This window comes from Geospiza fortis, unplaced genomic scaffold (genome assembly GCF_000277835.1).
Source record: "Geospiza fortis unplaced genomic scaffold, GeoFor_1.0 scaffold275, whole genome shotgun sequence".
In the NCBI taxonomy this organism is placed as follows: domain Eukaryota; kingdom Metazoa; phylum Chordata; class Aves; order Passeriformes; family Thraupidae; genus Geospiza; species Geospiza fortis.
Window position 1 is genome coordinate 3,335,481 of NW_005054341.1, and position 17,590 is coordinate 3,353,070.

Consider the following 17,590-nt stretch of genomic DNA (forward strand, 5'->3'; position numbering starts at 1 on the left):
TATATATAAATATATATATATATAAATAAAAATATTAAAATATGGAGAATATCATAGATATGTTTTCTTTTGTGGCAGTGGAGCCCAGGAGACAGCTGTGGGCTTAATAGAACCTTCCTTTGAAATGTTCTTTCAGTCAAGATGCTTGACTTCAGATTTATTAGCTGAAAAAGAGACACATTTGATATTTGCATCTGAAGACTCCGTTGTCAACATCTGTGGGGTTTTTTTAAATTGCAGATGTTTTCATTACCAGTATCTGAAGTAATTTACCAAACAGCTTCTTTGTCTGCTTTAGCTGGAGGCTATAACAAAACAAATGCAGTGTACAGTTAATTTTACATAAGCTTAATATTTCCAAATGAATTGCAAAAATCACATGGCTAAATAGATGCAAAAATATTGAAATTGCTCTTAATGATGTTTTTAATGTTCTTTTAAACAGGAAATTGCTTTAAAGAACACACAAGACCTGCACATCCCAAGGCCTCCAGAATACTACTCCTGCCTTGTCAGAGATCTAGAAATACTGGGCTGGAATAGGTATGATTGTTTTGGTTCTTTAAAACATCATCTTTAGAATATCTGTTCCTCTTTTGTATTTGTGAGCTGAACATATCAAATGTACTTGTTCTGTTCATTTACCCTATTCAGAAACTGATTTTGCATTGTTTTCAAATTAAAAACACCCTACAAAAATGTATCAGTTCTAGGGATATTTTCTGTCTCAAATAACTGAGCTGAAAGGTGATAGCCGACTAAGAAGTCATTTCTTCTTTGACCTATAAACTACTGATATATTAAACATATTTAATATTATTAATGTTAATATTTATAGTTCTCTTTTTCCCTATTTTGTCCAGCTGGTTGTGACTAACCCTATAGATTATGGTTGATCATCATTTACCTTTATGCTTTCATAGAAACATTTCATACTTTTTTTAGAATTAGCATAATAATTTTTAAAGAACCCGCTCTTTCAGCACAAGGATCTTCTTAGAGGAATTTGTTATTTATTCCACAGAAAGGTAAATCTACCCAAAAAATTCATGAGTGGAGGGGAGAATGTGAAAGGCTCTCAAGCCAAAACTTTAACAGGTGTATCTTGTGCTAAATGAGATAAAGAAGCCTTAGGTATAAGAAGAGTTTTGAGTTTTCCCACCTGATTTCTGTAAAGATAAACAGCATGTGATTAACACTAAGTGGGAATTTCAAGGCCCACTTTTATTTAAAGATTGAAAACACCCTTGAGAAATCAGCTGAAGTTTTTGTCAGTGGTTGCCATTGTTAATACGAAATTGTGCTGCACTGTCAGACTCAACTCTGAGAATATTAGGTAAAATTTATTAAACATGTGGGAAATAAATTTTCAATTAAATTTGCTCTCCCAAAATGGGTAAAAAACAAAAACACCAACGAAAGAAAACCAAAACAAAACCACCAAAACAAAACAGCACCCAAAATCTTGAAGAAGGTTTGGGGAAATCAGTCACTAATCAAAAGACTATGCTGTGCATAGGCAATCACAGCTGGTTTACTCTGACTTGGAAGGAGAATAACCTGGACAGGCCATGTGAAGTCCATTAGTAAGTCACACCTTTGATTTCAGAGTGCTTTTAGCACTGAAGTGACTCTCTAAGGAAGCCTCTTAACTGAGGCTGATTTTGAGTTGTAGGTGATGCTTTATTTGCGTGGCAGTTAAGAACATCCTGCAATGATCTTTCAGCTGAGCTGCCTGTGTTTGGTGCTGGCAGTGAGGAGCAATCACTGCTCACACCTTGAGCTTTATTTAAGGATTTTTCTAAGGAAAAACCCTTGCTTGTTGTGTACCCCAGATTTATTCATTCCTAGCAAGTTTTGGGTCATGCTGGAAGCTGACTGAGAAATTGAAGGATTTGGGCTGGGGAGAGAGAGATACTACTGCAGGAGTAAAGTTACAAGAAAGGCTCTTATAATACTTCCCCTTAATCAAGCTGGTTGAGCCAGTGACAGTGAAGGCAAATAATCAACTATAAAACACCTGTAGGACTCCTTAATCCTCATGGGGATTCAAAAAGGTTGTCAGTATCTCCATGTTGTCTCAAATCTCAAAGCTCTTATGCTTGATACTTTCCCCGTTTATTTCATACAAAGTATCTTCTGCTCTTGCCTTCTCCATTTCCAGGGAATCCTGCCTGGTCCTGTGCTCTCAGTCATTTATGCTGATACTTTTTATTCCTTTTTAATTTTTTTTTCTGTGATAAAATGACAGAGCTTACAGAGGAATAAAAGTCTGTATAAGTGAAATATCACCTATGTACACAATTCCTTATGGGTTTATATAAAAAGTATGACTTTAAACTAAAAGAATCCATACTTTTCTTATAAATCAAGATTGAAGTGGTCCAAACAAGATGAATATCAGAACAGGTAAAATCCCAGACACCTTGGTAGCATCCCTTTAATTTTTGTTTTCCTTTGCTGTGGCTCTTTGCAGCACAGTGCTGCAGGCAGCAGTTGTGCTTTGATGTGGACAATGCTGCATTTTTCACTGTAGTATCCAAAATTCCTTAGCTGCTGCGTTAGGAATCCCCCAGCCCAGGAAGCAGCAGATGGAGGGATGGTATATTTTGAGGTAAAGTTGGAACAAAGCAGGAGTAATGAAGTTTTTCCCCCCCCAGTTCAAGGAAGAGTTCTCTAATTCCTTTGAAGTATATCAAGTTCAACTGGCTCCAGTTGAATTACACTTTTATCAAGACTTGTCTTTTCTTTCAGCTGTTGTGGAGAAATACTCCCAGAAATCTGCAGGTCTCTTTAATATTGCATTAATCAGCATTAAACATGAAATAATCTCTCTCTCCCTTCTTGCTACCACCACTGCTTTTTCCATGAGTATTTTTCAGTTCCCTCCTATTGAGGCTATTTCATTTGTGCAGACAATTTTCTTCTTTTCACTTCCTTCCTAGGGATGTGCAACCCTTTAGCGTACATCTGCTTTTTCTTCCACAAGCCTCTACAACTCTGTTGCCAGCTTCACTTGAGAGAACCATGTGACTTTTTCTAGTATGTAGTGGTTTAAAAAAAATAAATGTTGCTTAGGCCAGCAAGCAGATGCTCTCTCTGAACTCTGTTAGGCCTTTCCATCAGTCTGGGTGATAAGTTGTGCAATTACCTTGGAGTGCTTTTTATCTTTACACAGGAATGACATAGTAAAAATGCCAAAATAGCCACATGCCCAGTTTACTGGTAAATGTATGGGGAGGTTTGAACCTTTTTGGCAATTGTTGACACTACTAAGCAGAATCCACCCGTAGAGAACAATATATTTTACAATTGTATCCATCTTCATTGTGGTGGGAGATACAAACCAGTGACATCTTAAGCAAAAAGTCAGAAGTTTTAAAACTTTTTCACATTTAGTATGTACTTTCTGCTTGCTGGGGTGCATGAATACAGTGTAAAACTGTCATGAAATGAAGGCAAATCATGATAAATAACTCATTTTTTACCTGTTCAGGTACTATTTTCTGCAGAAAATCAATTTTGGAATATGAACCAATATGCACTGAATTTCCCACAATAATAGTATTGATAATAAAAGAGAACTTCATTGAAGAGAAAAGCAAATCAGGAGCATAAAAGTCTCATAGAGTAAGAAACTGCAGAAATGGATCAAAGATTTGACAGGAAGTTTAATGTGTACATAAGTAGAGGCTGACAGGAACACGCTGTGTGTGTCAAAGGTTCCGCTGATGGAAAACTGCAACACGGTGCTCACTGACCACAGCGTGAGCCCTGACACACACTGTAAATAACCCTGAGATATATGGCTGCATTAAGCATCAGCCTGGTGTATTAACAGCAGTAAATCTGCAGCAGCAGAAATGCTTGGCATATAGGACTCCTTCTGATTAATATTTGTAACAGACTAATCAGGGTATTGCAAACTGCAGGGCTCTGAGAGTTTTCTTCTCTCTTCCAGAGTGGCCTATGTGGACACTGGGCTGACCACAGTCAAGTTAAAAGCTGAAGACTCTTGTGGTCGGCAGCATCTCATCACTCTCAAGTTAAATGCAAAGGTAAAGTGATGTGGGACAAAAATTCTTGAGGCTTCCTTGAAATATATCGATTTTTCTTAGTTCATTAGGATTTTAGAGGGTTGGTTTGCTTGCTGGTGTGTCTGTTCTGCAAGGTAATAGGTCAGTTAATTTTTTTTTCTTGAGTTTTCAGACTAACTATATTTAAAATTAATATTGGATTATGGTTATCTGTAAGATGCATCTGTGCATCACATGAAAACCACTTTGATACTGTACTCATTTTACTGGATTACTGACAAAGCCATCTGGGAGACTTTCCTTCATTATCACTCCATCCAGAGACTGTGCACAGAACAAGAATTAGAGGATGTTGGGTTAGTTATTAACAAGTCTTGCTGTTAAAGTCAGAGATGTAAAGATTTATGAAAAACTGAAGTCAGTCAGAAAAATAATTTCTTTTTAGTCTAAATAAATGTCTCATTTTGACAGTACTTGCGAATCAAACCCCTGGCATTTGCAGAAACAGAAAAAATTTAATTCTTCCTGGTACTTATCACTGAACTCAAATTGCAACGTTTCTTCATAGAATGTCTCATTTCAGGGCATAAATCTCTCACCAGAGACTGTGAATATCCAGGCTGTGTGGCAATAATTGTTGTCTTCAGAAAATCAGTCCAGGGGAAAAAGGGATCTAAAAGTGTCTGGATGTTGTTGTTTGGGACTATCTGTGGTCCATCCTCTCAAGCTATAATCTTGAAAGCATGAGGAAGGGATATGGTATTGTAGGATGAAATCCCACCCTCACAGGCATCCTGTATTCCTTTACAAACCAGGAGGTTTTTTTAAAAGTTTTTTAGTCTTACATAAAAGGAATAAGCTTTACCTTTGTAGGGGAAAAAATACTGTTTGGGAATGGGTGTTGCTCAAGTGGATTTTTAGAAAGAGTAAAACTGTCCTACATGCAGAGAGTAATGAGTGCATAATTAATTTGCTAGTCAGTCCATTATTAAATACACTGATGGAAAAATCCATCTGGAAGTACAATTATGGCCTATTTAATGTGCAAGGAGAGGAACCAGGTTGTGTTGTTTATAAGGGATAAATATGCTTTTTGTGACACTAGAAATTTGGTGCAACCTGTTGCCCTAAGGCTTTCTTGCTCTTAGGACAGAAGTAAAGTATTTTAACTGTTTGAAAGTATAAAATGCAGAAAAAATTACAGGGCAATATTCATTTTTCCCAAGCAGCTGCCATGGTCAAACTGACACTGGTGCATTGGCTGGTTCTGTTCAGCCTTAACTTAGCACTGTCCTGAAGGAATGGAGATTCCCATTTTCTGTCCTTGTGCAAGTTTGTGGGGTTTTTTTGACAGCAGTAAAATAGAATACTCCTCATAGCAGAGAAAGCACCATCTAACAACTAAAGATGTATATAATAAAAAGATTAGATTATCAACTTGCCTGTTTTAATAAGTAATCATCCTTTTTCTTTTTGTTTTCATTTTTTTCATTTTGTTTTCAAGTGTTTTTGATGATGAAGGATCAATTGCTTGTCCTTTTTAAACCATGTCTGGCATTTAAACTTGCCAGACAAAATTTGTGTGTGAAATACTGTTTTGGTGACCTGGGGATTTGATTTGCCTTCACACACACAGACACTACATTTGAGAAGACTTGGCTGAAGTCTTTTTTGGGAAGGCATTTCTTTTGATAACATGCTTTAATAAAAGTGTGTTTATTTCCTTTATGCTGTTTCTTTGATTAAGATCAGTGCAGGAGCATTTCAGACCCCAAGGCTTCAAATAGGCCCCTGGAAGGATTTGCCTGATGTGTAGTAATTAAGACAGTTTGGTAATTATCTGAATGATCTGGCAAGGGGTATGAAAATGCTTTCTCTAGATAAAGTTAGCTGCATGCTCAGAAAACCAATAAGAATATTGTATTTAATAATTGCTTAAATTGGCCTAAGAAAAATAGGATAACTTCTGACACACACATGTGATTGTAACTGTAATAAGCTAAGATGTCATGGAGTTATCAAACATTTTATAGCTTTTTTTTTAATACAGTCTTTAAAAATTTTTCTTATTGTTATCTCTTAATTTGGATCAAGTTTTTTTTTATTTATTTTGGTCTATGTTCACTAATTTCTTTCTAAACAGTTGAGTACTCTAGATTACTTTCAGTTGTAAAAACCAAAATGTAACCATTCAGAACAAATAGTTCAGCCTAAATGAAAATTAGTTCCTGACTTATGGATGGGTTGTTTGATTTTTAAACTTTGCTTTTCAGTATGTATAATTGAGGATAAATTTTTAAAAATATTTCATGCTTTTTTTCTTAAGGTTTCTTTAATGTTCCTTTGTGACCACTTAACACAGAAAATTGGGATTCTCCTGCCTTTACTAAATACTGATATATAAAACATTTACATGTAGCTTTCTTCTTTAAATGATAATTAACATTCATAACTATTCCTGAAAATGCTTTACATACTGTTTCCTCTCAGAGCCAAGTTCTCAAGATGCTTGAAGTGCTCATATTTTGTTATCAAATTTGGCAGCTGAGTATCAGTCTGACTTTAAATCACTAAGAAAAAAAAAAGCCAAACTGTATTTTCTTTCCCTCCCTTAGTATCCCACAGAACCACCAGATTGTCTTGTGGATTTTCCTGTTCCATTTGCTGTTTCCTGGATGCCACAGGTAACTGCTGGACTAGGCAGCTTTTTTAAATAAAAATACATATGCAATGGAGGTGTGGTAACAAGGGGTTGGCTTTTGTTTTTAACTCCAGCTTTTCTCCCTGTGTGCATTTTATTTCTGTACATGCTCATGAAAATGTAATAGCACTGAATTCCATATTCCTTATCATAGTACCTTAAATATCTTCCTTGAGATTTATCTTAGATGTTGTATGTACTGGTTGGGGTTTTTTTTAAGCTGTTCATATGACTGAAAATTCTCTAGGAATTATGGTGGGAAAGTGAAAAGGAAGTGAAATGTAGAAAAAAATTATTGTTTCTAGAAAAGAAACACCCTCTAAAGCTGACAGACATTGAAAAAAGGAGTTGGTTATCCTATAGAGTTTTCATAACTTAATAAAACTTTTCCAGTAATAATCAGTATAGGAAAGTATTTAATGAAATTCTAATGTCGTAGTTTAACTAATATTGCTGCTATGAAGAACCACACTGTCTTTTGTGGGTGTTTCACATTATTTCATGTACCTTTCTTGCTGAATAGTGCATGTGTGCTTTATTAAATGAATTTAAATGTCACTACTCAGATACAAGCTAATTTGAATGTAGAAAATAATTGATATTTCATTTAAATTGGGAAAATAGTTTTTACATAAATGATTGCACCTGATTAATTTTAACCCTCACAAGGATTTCTACCCAGCAATAAATAACAACTTACATAGGGAACATGGCTGGGAGGTTGCAGCAGGATGAGTTTAAGCTGGGCATATAATTTTTCTGCAGAGCTCAAGGTTCTGTGTGTTACCTTAGACGCACTAATATTGAGAGGAAATAACTGCAAGAATCAGCCACTGCAAATGAAAAATGTATTTATTTATGTAATTTTAGGTTTTGATTCTCTGATATGGTTTGGAGCAGTTTAAATAAATGTTTTTCCCTTTAATTTTACTGAAGTCCCTACACTCTGGCCAGGATTTCAAGTGCTGTTTTTAACCTCAAACTTAATACATATTTTGAACAGTGTTTTATTAATTTTACAGCCTTGCAATTTACGTTGCCTCAAATTAACAACATTTCAAACACCCCTGACAGTGACTGCTTCTCTGTGTTTACTGTTAGTAATTTTAAAGATGGACTTGTGTTTGAATAAAATGTTCTGGAAAAACCTGACATGGAGCAGCCTTTGACAAGTTAAAAATGGGGGTGGATATACTGATACTGGCACTACAGCCAAAGAAAAATCCTCTGTTAAAAATACAACACTCTGATGCTTAAAATCTTTTTCCAGTTAGAATTACCTGGGGACTATTTGAAAACATGAACAAAAGGTGTTTGTGTGTAAGGGAAGAGCCTGTTCTGAAATCATGAGACACTAATTCCAGCTGCAGAGAGCCTGCTCTAATCCTGAACCAAATATCAGCAGACAGAAATGCTTCAGCTGTACAGCAGCTTTTGCAAATTGACCTTTTGCGTGGGGGTGACATGAACCCAACACTTGTGGGGACAAATGGCTTTGGTAATTGTGTAAATTGTGTTTATTTTCCAAATGTGTGGGAATCACTGTGGCGAGCAGCCCTCACACCGTGACAAAATACGGGTTAAGCTTAGATAATGCTGCAACACCACTGGCAGCAGAATTCAGCAGGTACTCAAGTGCATGAAAATTTTGGTTCCTAAAAGAGAAAAAGAACAGGCTACACCTCTAGTGAAATAACATGGTGTTTTGGTACCAATTGGTCTTAAACTTTTAATATTACGCCTTTAAAGTATAAATTGACAAGGCTTAACTAAATTGGTGCAGTGGCACCATTAGAATATAAACTCCTATGAAAGAAAATATAAATAGATTGCAGGTAATTGATTTTTCTTTCCCACCCCCTGTGTGTGCTGCTGCCTATTTCAGGCTCATGGATTTTAAACTTGAGGGGTTGTTGGGTTTTTTTTTCCCTTCTTTTTTTTTTCCCTTCCGTATAATAATAGACATGGCTTTATGGCATCCATATTAAAAATGGGTAATTTTCCTTATGGTCCCTGTCTTCCTGCTGGGTTGATAATGTTTTGATGTATTTTTCTTTTGCTCTGATGAGAGGTCTGCTGCTGCTGCTCTGACATATTCATTTGGATGAATAATTATAACTTGCACAATGTCAAGCTGAAGATGGTGGGGTTTTGTGCGTCATGACAAGCCCAGTAGCCAGTGCAGGTGTCTCACAGCATGAGCAGCAACAGCCAGTGGATTCTGGCTCAGAGGAGACGTTTTAGAGTAGTAAGAAATCAGCACCAAGGGCAATGCTGCTGCTGCTGCTCCTGCTCTAAGTGCCAAATAAATGCAGAGTGCTTCTCAATGACAAGTGCAAGAACATCTACTTATTTCTGTTACAGCCTTTTTCTAAAGAACCAGATAAATGTGCTGTCTCCAGTTTTAGCGCACGCTGGAAGTGCAGTTCTGCAGAATCAGGGCGTCTCATGTCAGGGTGAGGTTTCCAGACTGACCACTGCCCACCTGGCTGGCTACATGAAGGTCATGGGAGTGGAAATTAATGACTAATGAGGTCGTGCAGCAGCCAGCAAGGAAACGGGAATGCAAGGTGCAGAAGGTGGAGTGCTGGGAATGAGATTATTCTTGGGTTATTTAGATGAAAACACAATAAAAAGCATCGTAATTGTGCTTTTTCTTGGCAAAGGAACTTCACAGGCACCAGCTGTAAATGCAGAAAATGGAGATGGTTGACAAGACACTTTATAAAGATTTCAGGCTTGTGTCTTGGCTTGATTTCTGTTAAGGAGAGGGGAAATTGTTAAACTGCTGCTGATGAGGAACTGTTTCCAAACAAATCTAAGGAATCATAAATTCTTTAGGTGATCTCTATTCCATTTAATGACTGTTTGCTTTATTAAATTGTATTTTATTTATTAATTAATGAAGGGCATAAGGTAATGGTACCTATATTTTAGGCTATTTCACCTTTCTTATTAGGGGGCTGTTTTAATTTTGGATAAGCAAATTTTCTGTTAGGAAGAATTTTAGCCAAAAAATCTCAGAATAAAGATTACATTTTTATCTGTTTTTGAAAAATAATTTGCAATCAGTTGTTCTGTATTTATCTTAATTGGAACTTTTTTTACTACCATTTGATTACTATTTAGTTCATCCAGGATTTGGAGCAGATGCTTGAAATTTGGCAGAACAGCCATATAGGTTACAGCACTTCTTAGAAGTTCCTGAAAGGCTTCATTGGTTTTTTGGCAGGCACAGACTCGAGATTTTCTCTTTATTCCTCCCAGCCTCTGTGGCTCTAGAAATAAGAACCAAGAGTAGAGGGAGATTTTTTTTCCATTTTTTCTTATTCCTTTGATTGGAGGGAATGGTGTATGAGCAATAAGGGTGGGCTTGGGAGAATGTTTGAATTGAAGAAGAAAGGAATTGGCATGAGGAGGTCCTGGTTATGAGGGGGGGATGAGAGTGCAGAGGATAGAAATGGAAGTAAAGAGGTTGAGAAATCTCATGATACGTTCCTGGTAAAAGAGAAGGTGTGTTCCCCTTGGAGACAGGGAGGTCCAGAGTATCTGATTTTCCCTGGACAAAGTCAGTGGTGGGAATGGATGTGGGATCCATGGGTCTGATAACAGAGGTGACATTGGGGTCACAGTTCCTGGGACCCACCAAAGCCAGGGTGTTTATGGAGCATGGAGGAACCAGTCTGGCTTTGTGAGTGCTTTTACAGCGAGGGTGAGCAGCACTGACAGCCTGAATGAGGAATGTCTTGTTTTCCAAGGAATTTTGACATATTTCACACTAATTCATTTGTACAAGGGGGACCAGGAAACAGAGTTGTGCTGTCTGACATTATTGACAATGGTCTTGGTGTAATTTAGACCAAAGAAAAGTGTGATCTCAGGCTGTTCTAAAAGTGCTGGGCAACGACCAAAAATTAGTTGGTTAATGAAATAAAAAGGAATCTTGGAGTTTTCATGGTTTGCATGACAAGCAGGTGATGTATTTAAATAGCTATAGATGCATTTACGTATAGAGCAGGAGGCAGCTGGCAACATCAGTGAAGCATGCAAATAAGATCAAATGAACAGTGTAGAAAAAAAAAAAGATTTAACTACCTTTTTAAGGAACATCATTGAAAAATTACAATTAGTATTAAAATTAATTGGATTTTAAAACTTATCTGTGGGTTATAATCCCTTGATGTTTCTTTTTTCTAGTGAAACCCTTTGAATTCCCAGAAGATAAAGATAAAAATGATTATTAGAGGATTTATCTGTATGTGATATAGAAAAATGTAAAAAATCAAAATGGAAAGCAACTGTTGCAAGTACCAGAAAATTATGCTATTAATTTAAGTGTCATCAGAGCACAAAAGATCACATTTCAGGACTGTGTGAAAATTATTAAAATACTGGAAATAATAGTACTTAAGATGAAGATACTATACTCTAAGATGTGGTTAAGTGACTGACACTATTATATCACTTCAGGTATTATAAAAGTAACAAAATGCTTTTAAAGATAATAAGCGTTACATTTTGAGATTGGCAGAATTCACACTTCTCTGCTTAGGTGCTTTCCTACTTTAATATAATTTAACAACAGCAGGAAAAAATGTAGCATTTTATTTCCAAGCTGCGCCGTTTCTTTCTAAAATACACATGCACAAAATATAAAAAGTTATTATGTAGAAAAATTCTATTTCTTCATCTGAGAACACTCAGATAATTTGCTGCTCTTTGTCCAGGTGAGAAAGGAAGAACATAATCACTACAGATTAAAGGAAACCATTCCTTCTGTATTTTGTTTAATTCATAGAAAAATACCTGTCTGAGAGCAGAATGTTTAATTTGTTTTTTCTTTTGAACCTCAGGATATCTGAAATCTGTCACTCAATGGGCATCTGCACCTGCAAAGGATTCCCTTGACCACCAAGTGTTTTGTCTTCTTGCAGAAGTCTTTTCCTGGGGGAATGGTGACTTCTTTTTGCCCACTGATAATTTCAAAAGATTTCTTTAGCGTTGCTATCCTGTATATTGTCCTGTCTAATGAAAGGTATTTCTGATTCCATGTAAACCACTCTCAAGTATTGAAATCCCCCACATGTAATCCTCTGCTTATTAGATGGTTTCTCCTTTTTGTGCCTTATTTACAGGGTTTGAAAGCTGATCTTAAGCACCTGTTTTTATACTGCTTAATTTTGAGATAATGATCAGGTTGTTAGGTGATATTCCATGTTTTATGCTATCACGATACACTGGGACACACACATGGATTTCAACACTCCTTAAATGAATTAATTGGTTTTTAAATATACTCTCAGGCTGCTGGTGGAAACTCAATGAGATCTGTTTAAATTTCTTGTTTTCTTAGAACTCCTTAATAGACATTTACAACCAGTTCCTGGCAGCATTGGAATCCCTGAAGGAATTCTGGGATGCCCTTGATGAAATTGATGGGAAGACATGGGTGCTTGAGCCAGAAAATCCCACACGGAGCGCTACAACCAGGAGAATTGCAATAGGTAGGAAAAGATTTAAAGGGATACAGTGGATTTGAGAAGTAAAACTCAGGGAGCTGTTTTGTTTTGCTTGTCTCATCAGATGGTGCTTCTTTGGGTTTGGGAAAGGAAAGGCAGCACTTAAAACCAAAGATAGAACTCCTCTTTTGCATATTAAAAAAATAACAGAATGCTGATCCTGTTTGGGAAATTCATTACAACTTTCTGGTGTCAGATAAATGAAAATTTCTGCAGGAAAACTTTGTGTATTTGTGAATTATGAACATGGAAGTGTCAACAGCTGAGCACTTACATGGTAACCTTAGAAAAATCAGTATTTGTAAAAAATCAGCTTAGGTGAAGCCCTTACCTCAGTCACAAATTCCAGAATTTTAAACTTTAGATTCATCCTGTCCTGGAGTGGAAGGAATATTAGAGTGCAGCCCAAGGGGAAAAAGGGGGTTAAAGGAGGCAAGGGGAAAGGACAGAAATAAAAGAGAAGAAACAAGGCTTCCCTGTCAACACCTGAAAATGTACCTCAGTTTGTATGCTGATGTCTGGCATTTTAAGGTCTTAATATACATAGGATAAGGAATTTTGTAATTCTATAAAATCCGTATCACCAATAGCAAATTGAAATGTGAGAATACAGAGTGGACCCACGTTATCCCTGACAGCTGTAGAGGGAGGGAGGAGGAGCTGGGGGGAAGGACAGGAAAAGTTCAGCAAGTGGCTGGAATGGTGTGGGTCAGCCAACACTTTGTGTGCAATCAGGGGGCCTTTGTCCTGGTCCTGCTGCCCTTTGCCCCAGGCCAAGGAAAAGGGAAGAAAAGCCTCAAAAAGTGCCTTGGATCAGCTGAGGGAGGGACAGGGCTTTGAGCCCTTTGTTGTCAGGCACAGAGAACCCTCAGCTACCACTGAACTTTGATTTCATTCATTCCCACCTCTTCCAGGATGGAAAGCTTAACACAGCTTTAATTACAGAAAAGGTTGGGTTTTACCTGGGCTTGTTCAGAGGAGACTGCTGTGCTGTTTTGGAGCTGCTTCCTCTGAGGAACATCCCCTTCCAGGGATGGTGGGGGGTCTTGTAAAGCCAAATATTTGCTGTTTCAGAAATACAGAGTTGTTGTCTCGGTCCTGGAATTTACTGGGGAGGGGACTGACTTCTGCTGCTTAATATTGGGTTTGGGCTTCTCTTTTTGACTATAAAAGATAAAGATGAATTAGTAAGTTACATGTCTCTACCTTTACAGTTTCACCAAGATTTTGGATGGATTTTGTCATCTAGCTTGGGTTGATTATGTTTCTTTCTGAATAAGTGTAAAGATTAAGCCAAGTCTAAAAGAAACACAAACCTGACAGGTTAAATTAATCAGTTGCTACTTTTAATTACAGTTTGTGGAAATGTAAGTATTTGATATATACTAATACTTTGTGCAATCATTTGGATACCTCCCAACTTTGTTATTATTTATCCTAACAAAACCCAGCCTGAGTTAACCAATTTAAAACTGCCTTTAAAAATGGTTCCTTTTTCAAATCCTTGACTGCAAACTTCCCCATGGCCTTGCTTTCTCCTTGCAGGGAACAATGTCTCAGTGAACATAGAGGTTGATCCTCGCCATCCAAACATGCTTCCAGAGTGTTATTTCCTTGGAGCAGATCATGGTAAGGCAGCAAATTCCACTTGTTTCTCCAGTGGACTCAGATCTCTGATCCCAATCCCTACCTGGAGCCTGGGAGGTTCACTGGGGTGATGCCATTATTCCTGTCTGTTTGCAGAAGTGAACCCTCTGAGAACTAAACTCAACAACAACATGCACTTGTGGTGAGTGTCCCTGGTAAAGCAGGCTGGAAACCCAAACGGTGTTGCCATTCCTCATGTGGATTTGTCTCTCCCCTCTCCTACCCACAGGGATCCAGAAGTCGGTTTGTTACAGAACTTGAGAGAGCTCCTAGGAATTGATTTTCCATCTCGTGCTGTGTTGGAAAAAAGTGTAAGTTGGTTTTGGTTAACGATCAGTCCTTATTGCTGAATAAGTCACATTTAAATGGTCACTTTCAAAGAGCCAGGGACAAGCAGGGACTTTTGAGAGGTAATTGGATTAATTCATTGTCACAAAGACTTCTGAACTTCAAGCAACAGTTGTCAGAGCTTGTTAACCTTTGATTAGAGGTACACACTTCCCTGTGGCCTTCATAGCAGTGAGGGCACTGATAACAGGCTCCACTATGAAAAGGAAATGAGGACGTTCCAGAGTGGCTAATGAGATGTGGAAAATCCAAACATTCTGTTAAGGATGTTGATAACTTAAGTTCTAATTAGGTAGAGCTGCTTAGAGGGGACAAGAGGCCATCCAAATACTGGTGCATTTCAAACAAACTGGGAACTAATTTTTGACAATGCTTTAACACTGGATTACGAGCTTTGCTTTCACTCAGGAAACTTCTATAGTAAGATCTGATCTGTGTCTAATGACAAATCATAGTGGTTAATAAACAAAAAGTGCTCAAAAGTATGAAAATGCTTGTTGAATGAGATGTAATTCAGTAAGGGATGAAATATAACCCAGTCAAGTCTTGCACACCTGGAACCCAGTGTCACTCTAAGCCATTGTGAAATAAACATGTATGTCTTAAAGGCAAAAAATAGTAATTCCAGCCAACAAAAACTGCAAAAGCAAAACCACAGGTGAAGCTGTTTGTGTGTGAGCAGCCCAGCCCTGCCTTTCAGCTGTGCTGCTGTGTTGCAGGACTTTGCCAAGGACTGTGGGATCTGCTACGCCTATCGGCTGGAGGGCAGCGCGCCCGACCACGTGTGTGACGATCCTCGCTGTGGGCAGCCCTTCCACCAGGCCTGTCTCTATGAGGTAAAGGGAGCAGGGGCACAAACTGTCACCAGCTGGCTGGCACCTTCTGCACAACAAGCACTGGCCACTTACATTCTGCATTAAGCAAAAGCCCATGAGGAACATTGTGGCAGTCACGTGTCCTGTCACCCCCAGTTCCTACATGAGCTCTCTGGGAAAGGGAACCACAGGCTGACTTTGCATGCACCCTGTCAGATGTTCATCAGCTGAACTCTGGTAATTAATAGGTGTTTCTTAAATTGGAGATGAAACCAATGTGACTTTTAATCCACTTCTTGTGTTGCAGTGGCTACAAGGCCTTCCTACCAGCAGACAGAGCTTTAATGTCATCTTTGGTGAATGTCCCTATTGTAATAAGGTAAGGAAAGCCAAGGAGTAGGAGTGAACTAGAGTGGAAGAGGCAAATGTGTCAGTGTTTAACTGAAAGTTTTCTGACACAGTATAAAGACAGCCCCACACTAATGCCAGGGTAACTAGAGACCACAATCCATTGTATTTAATGATACTTTTTTAATGTCATAACAAAAGGTTCAGTTACAAACAACAAAAAGAATCTTAACATTTTTAACAGAAGCCAACACAAATAGTCCAGAGAATCCATAACTATTGAGTGCAGATGAGAACTTGCCTGTACAAGACATGTACTGACAGGATTATTTAAAAACTTCTTTTTCAAGCCCCTGACACTGAAATCTTCAATGAAGAAACTTTAGGAAAAAGCTGCATGGTGGGAGCACCACTGCACTCCCACTGAAGACACAGGAAGAGCAACATCAAAGCAGATACAAGGACAGGACAATGAGCAGCAGAAGCACCAGAACAGCTGCAGTGTAGGGGTAGGTTTGATCAGCAAATGCCAGCCTAAACACAGCAGAGAGAGAGGGACGAGTGGTGTCAGCACGAGCCTGGGATGCTGCTGCAGGAGCTGGAGTTACAAGGTGATTGTGTTTCTTTCGGGATTCTGAGAGTATTCTGTAGGGGTCAAATGGTGGCAGCTCTCTTGCAGTGTCTTCCTGCAGGGGAAAAATAGCTGTGATTTTAATATGAAATGAGATGTGAATCAAAAAAACAGAGATGGCATTGAGGTATTTAAGTTATCCTAGAAAAAAGCATTACAGTCCTTACAGAGTCTTACCTCTGGAATTTGCACTTGTATGGATATTGTAAGTGTCTAACATAAGGCATGGTTAAACACCTCCTGAAGAGACATATCTATATTTTACTGTTGAACTCTACAGCTAAAATTCTTCTTTATCTTTGACTTGTGTCCAAAAATGTTTAATATATTCAGTCTCTCCTGTGTAATAAAGGTTTATCCTGGAAACTCAAAACATGATTTTAAGGGTGAATGTGCTGGCTTGATTTGTGTAAATTTTGCATTTCACAGTGAAGCCAAACTTCTGCCCATCACAAGGAACATAAACTTATAGAGTGGGGCTTGTTCTGGCTGGCAGGGGTGCCAGGGCTGTTCTACATCACCAGCAGCAATGCTGGCCTTGGCCAACATGGTCTGTCCTCCACCTCTGAAAGGGATCCCCAAACACCACAATCCCACTTCTCTCTTAGCCAAGACTTGACTCTTTTCAACTGTCCCTTAGTGCCAGGGACAGCTTTGGTTTCCTACAGAGCTTTCCATTACCAAGCTCCTGAATCAGTGAGAGGAACTGAGAGGAATTCTGCAAAATGGAGCTAAGAGAATGCTCCCTTTTTTTTCCTTTTCAGCTTTCTCATTTGAACGGGTTAAATGTTATCTGACACCCATTTAAAGTCCCCCCTATTATGCAGAATGGTTCTACATAGAAACAGCATATTTAATCCTATTGGAATAGCAGCTTTTCCATTAGGAAAACTAAATCCAAACACAAATATCATCTAACCACCAGCCCAGTACTTGGTCCCTTTTCTGCAAAAACTTTACATTTGAGGACTAGGAAGTAACAGTGGAATGTTTTCCTATTTCAAAGTTGTGTTTAACTCGTCAGACTCCATCTCCCCTGCTGGCAGCCAAAACATCTCCCAGGATGGTTCTGCTCACCACTGTCCTGCCTGGTGCTCTCAGGTACAGCTGTGCTTTTGCTGCTTCCCTCTCCCAGCTTGTACCGGAGTCTCCAGGCAGTGATGATCAGACTGCTTGAAGCAAAGAATTTTGGATTAATCATAAAGCTACCTTTAAAGTTGCATTTTTGTGCTCATTAGAAACTGTCCTCATTTAACCAAGTTATTTGTTTATATGAAAGGAAACCAGGGTGGAATCCACTCACTAAAATCACCAGAGCTCCAGAGAACAGGAGCACAGGGTGATCACTGAGATAGACATGATGCTGTATTATTTGTACTAAAACTGATTCTTTTTTTTCTTTTTTTTCCTGTATGGTTGAAGAGTAAGACTGAAACGATTCATTTAGCCTTTTAGCCCTTTTATGCACTAAATTAACAATAATATTCAAGGTGAGTTTGTTAACTGCTAAAATCCTCTGATGTAAAACTCAGAATTTAAGGACT

At 38.1% G+C, this 17,590-nt stretch overlaps 2 protein-coding genes across 4 annotated transcripts in view; one reads left to right on the plus strand and one right to left on the minus strand.

Moving 5' to 3' along the window:
* Positions 1–16,413, plus strand: part of FANCL (FA complementation group L) — a gene marked incomplete at its 5' end in the record, with an annotated part of 21,404 nt that extends 4,991 nt beyond the window's left edge. The window contains 10 exons of the mRNA XM_005422635.3: positions 446–543; positions 3,962–4,058; positions 6,653–6,721; positions 12,092–12,242; positions 13,803–13,886; positions 14,001–14,046; positions 14,134–14,215; positions 14,972–15,088; positions 15,375–15,446; positions 15,766–16,413. Coding sequence (XP_005422692.3) covers positions 446–543; positions 3,962–4,058; positions 6,653–6,721; positions 12,092–12,242; positions 13,803–13,886; positions 14,001–14,046; positions 14,134–14,215; positions 14,972–15,088; positions 15,375–15,446; positions 15,766–15,801 — 852 coding nt within the window. The remainder of the gene's footprint in view (positions 1–445; positions 544–3,961; positions 4,059–6,652; positions 6,722–12,091; positions 12,243–13,802; positions 13,887–14,000; positions 14,047–14,133; positions 14,216–14,971; positions 15,089–15,374; positions 15,447–15,765) is intronic.
* The window catches only part of VRK2 (VRK serine/threonine kinase 2), a 36,684-nt gene continuing 34,672 nt past the window's right edge, over positions 15,579–17,590 (minus strand). The window contains exons 13-14 of one of the 3 annotated variants that reach the window (XM_031058318.1): positions 17,124–17,215; positions 15,963–16,101 (exon numbers count right to left, since the gene is read on the minus strand). In XM_031058318.1, the coding sequence (XP_030914178.1) occupies positions 17,144–17,215 (72 nt within the window). In that variant the 3' untranslated portion in view covers positions 15,963–16,101; positions 17,124–17,143. Of the gene's footprint in view, positions 16,102–17,123; positions 17,219–17,590 lie in introns of all 3 variants that reach the window. The other 2 variants (XM_031058317.1, XM_014307694.2) reach the window with 2 other exon arrangements.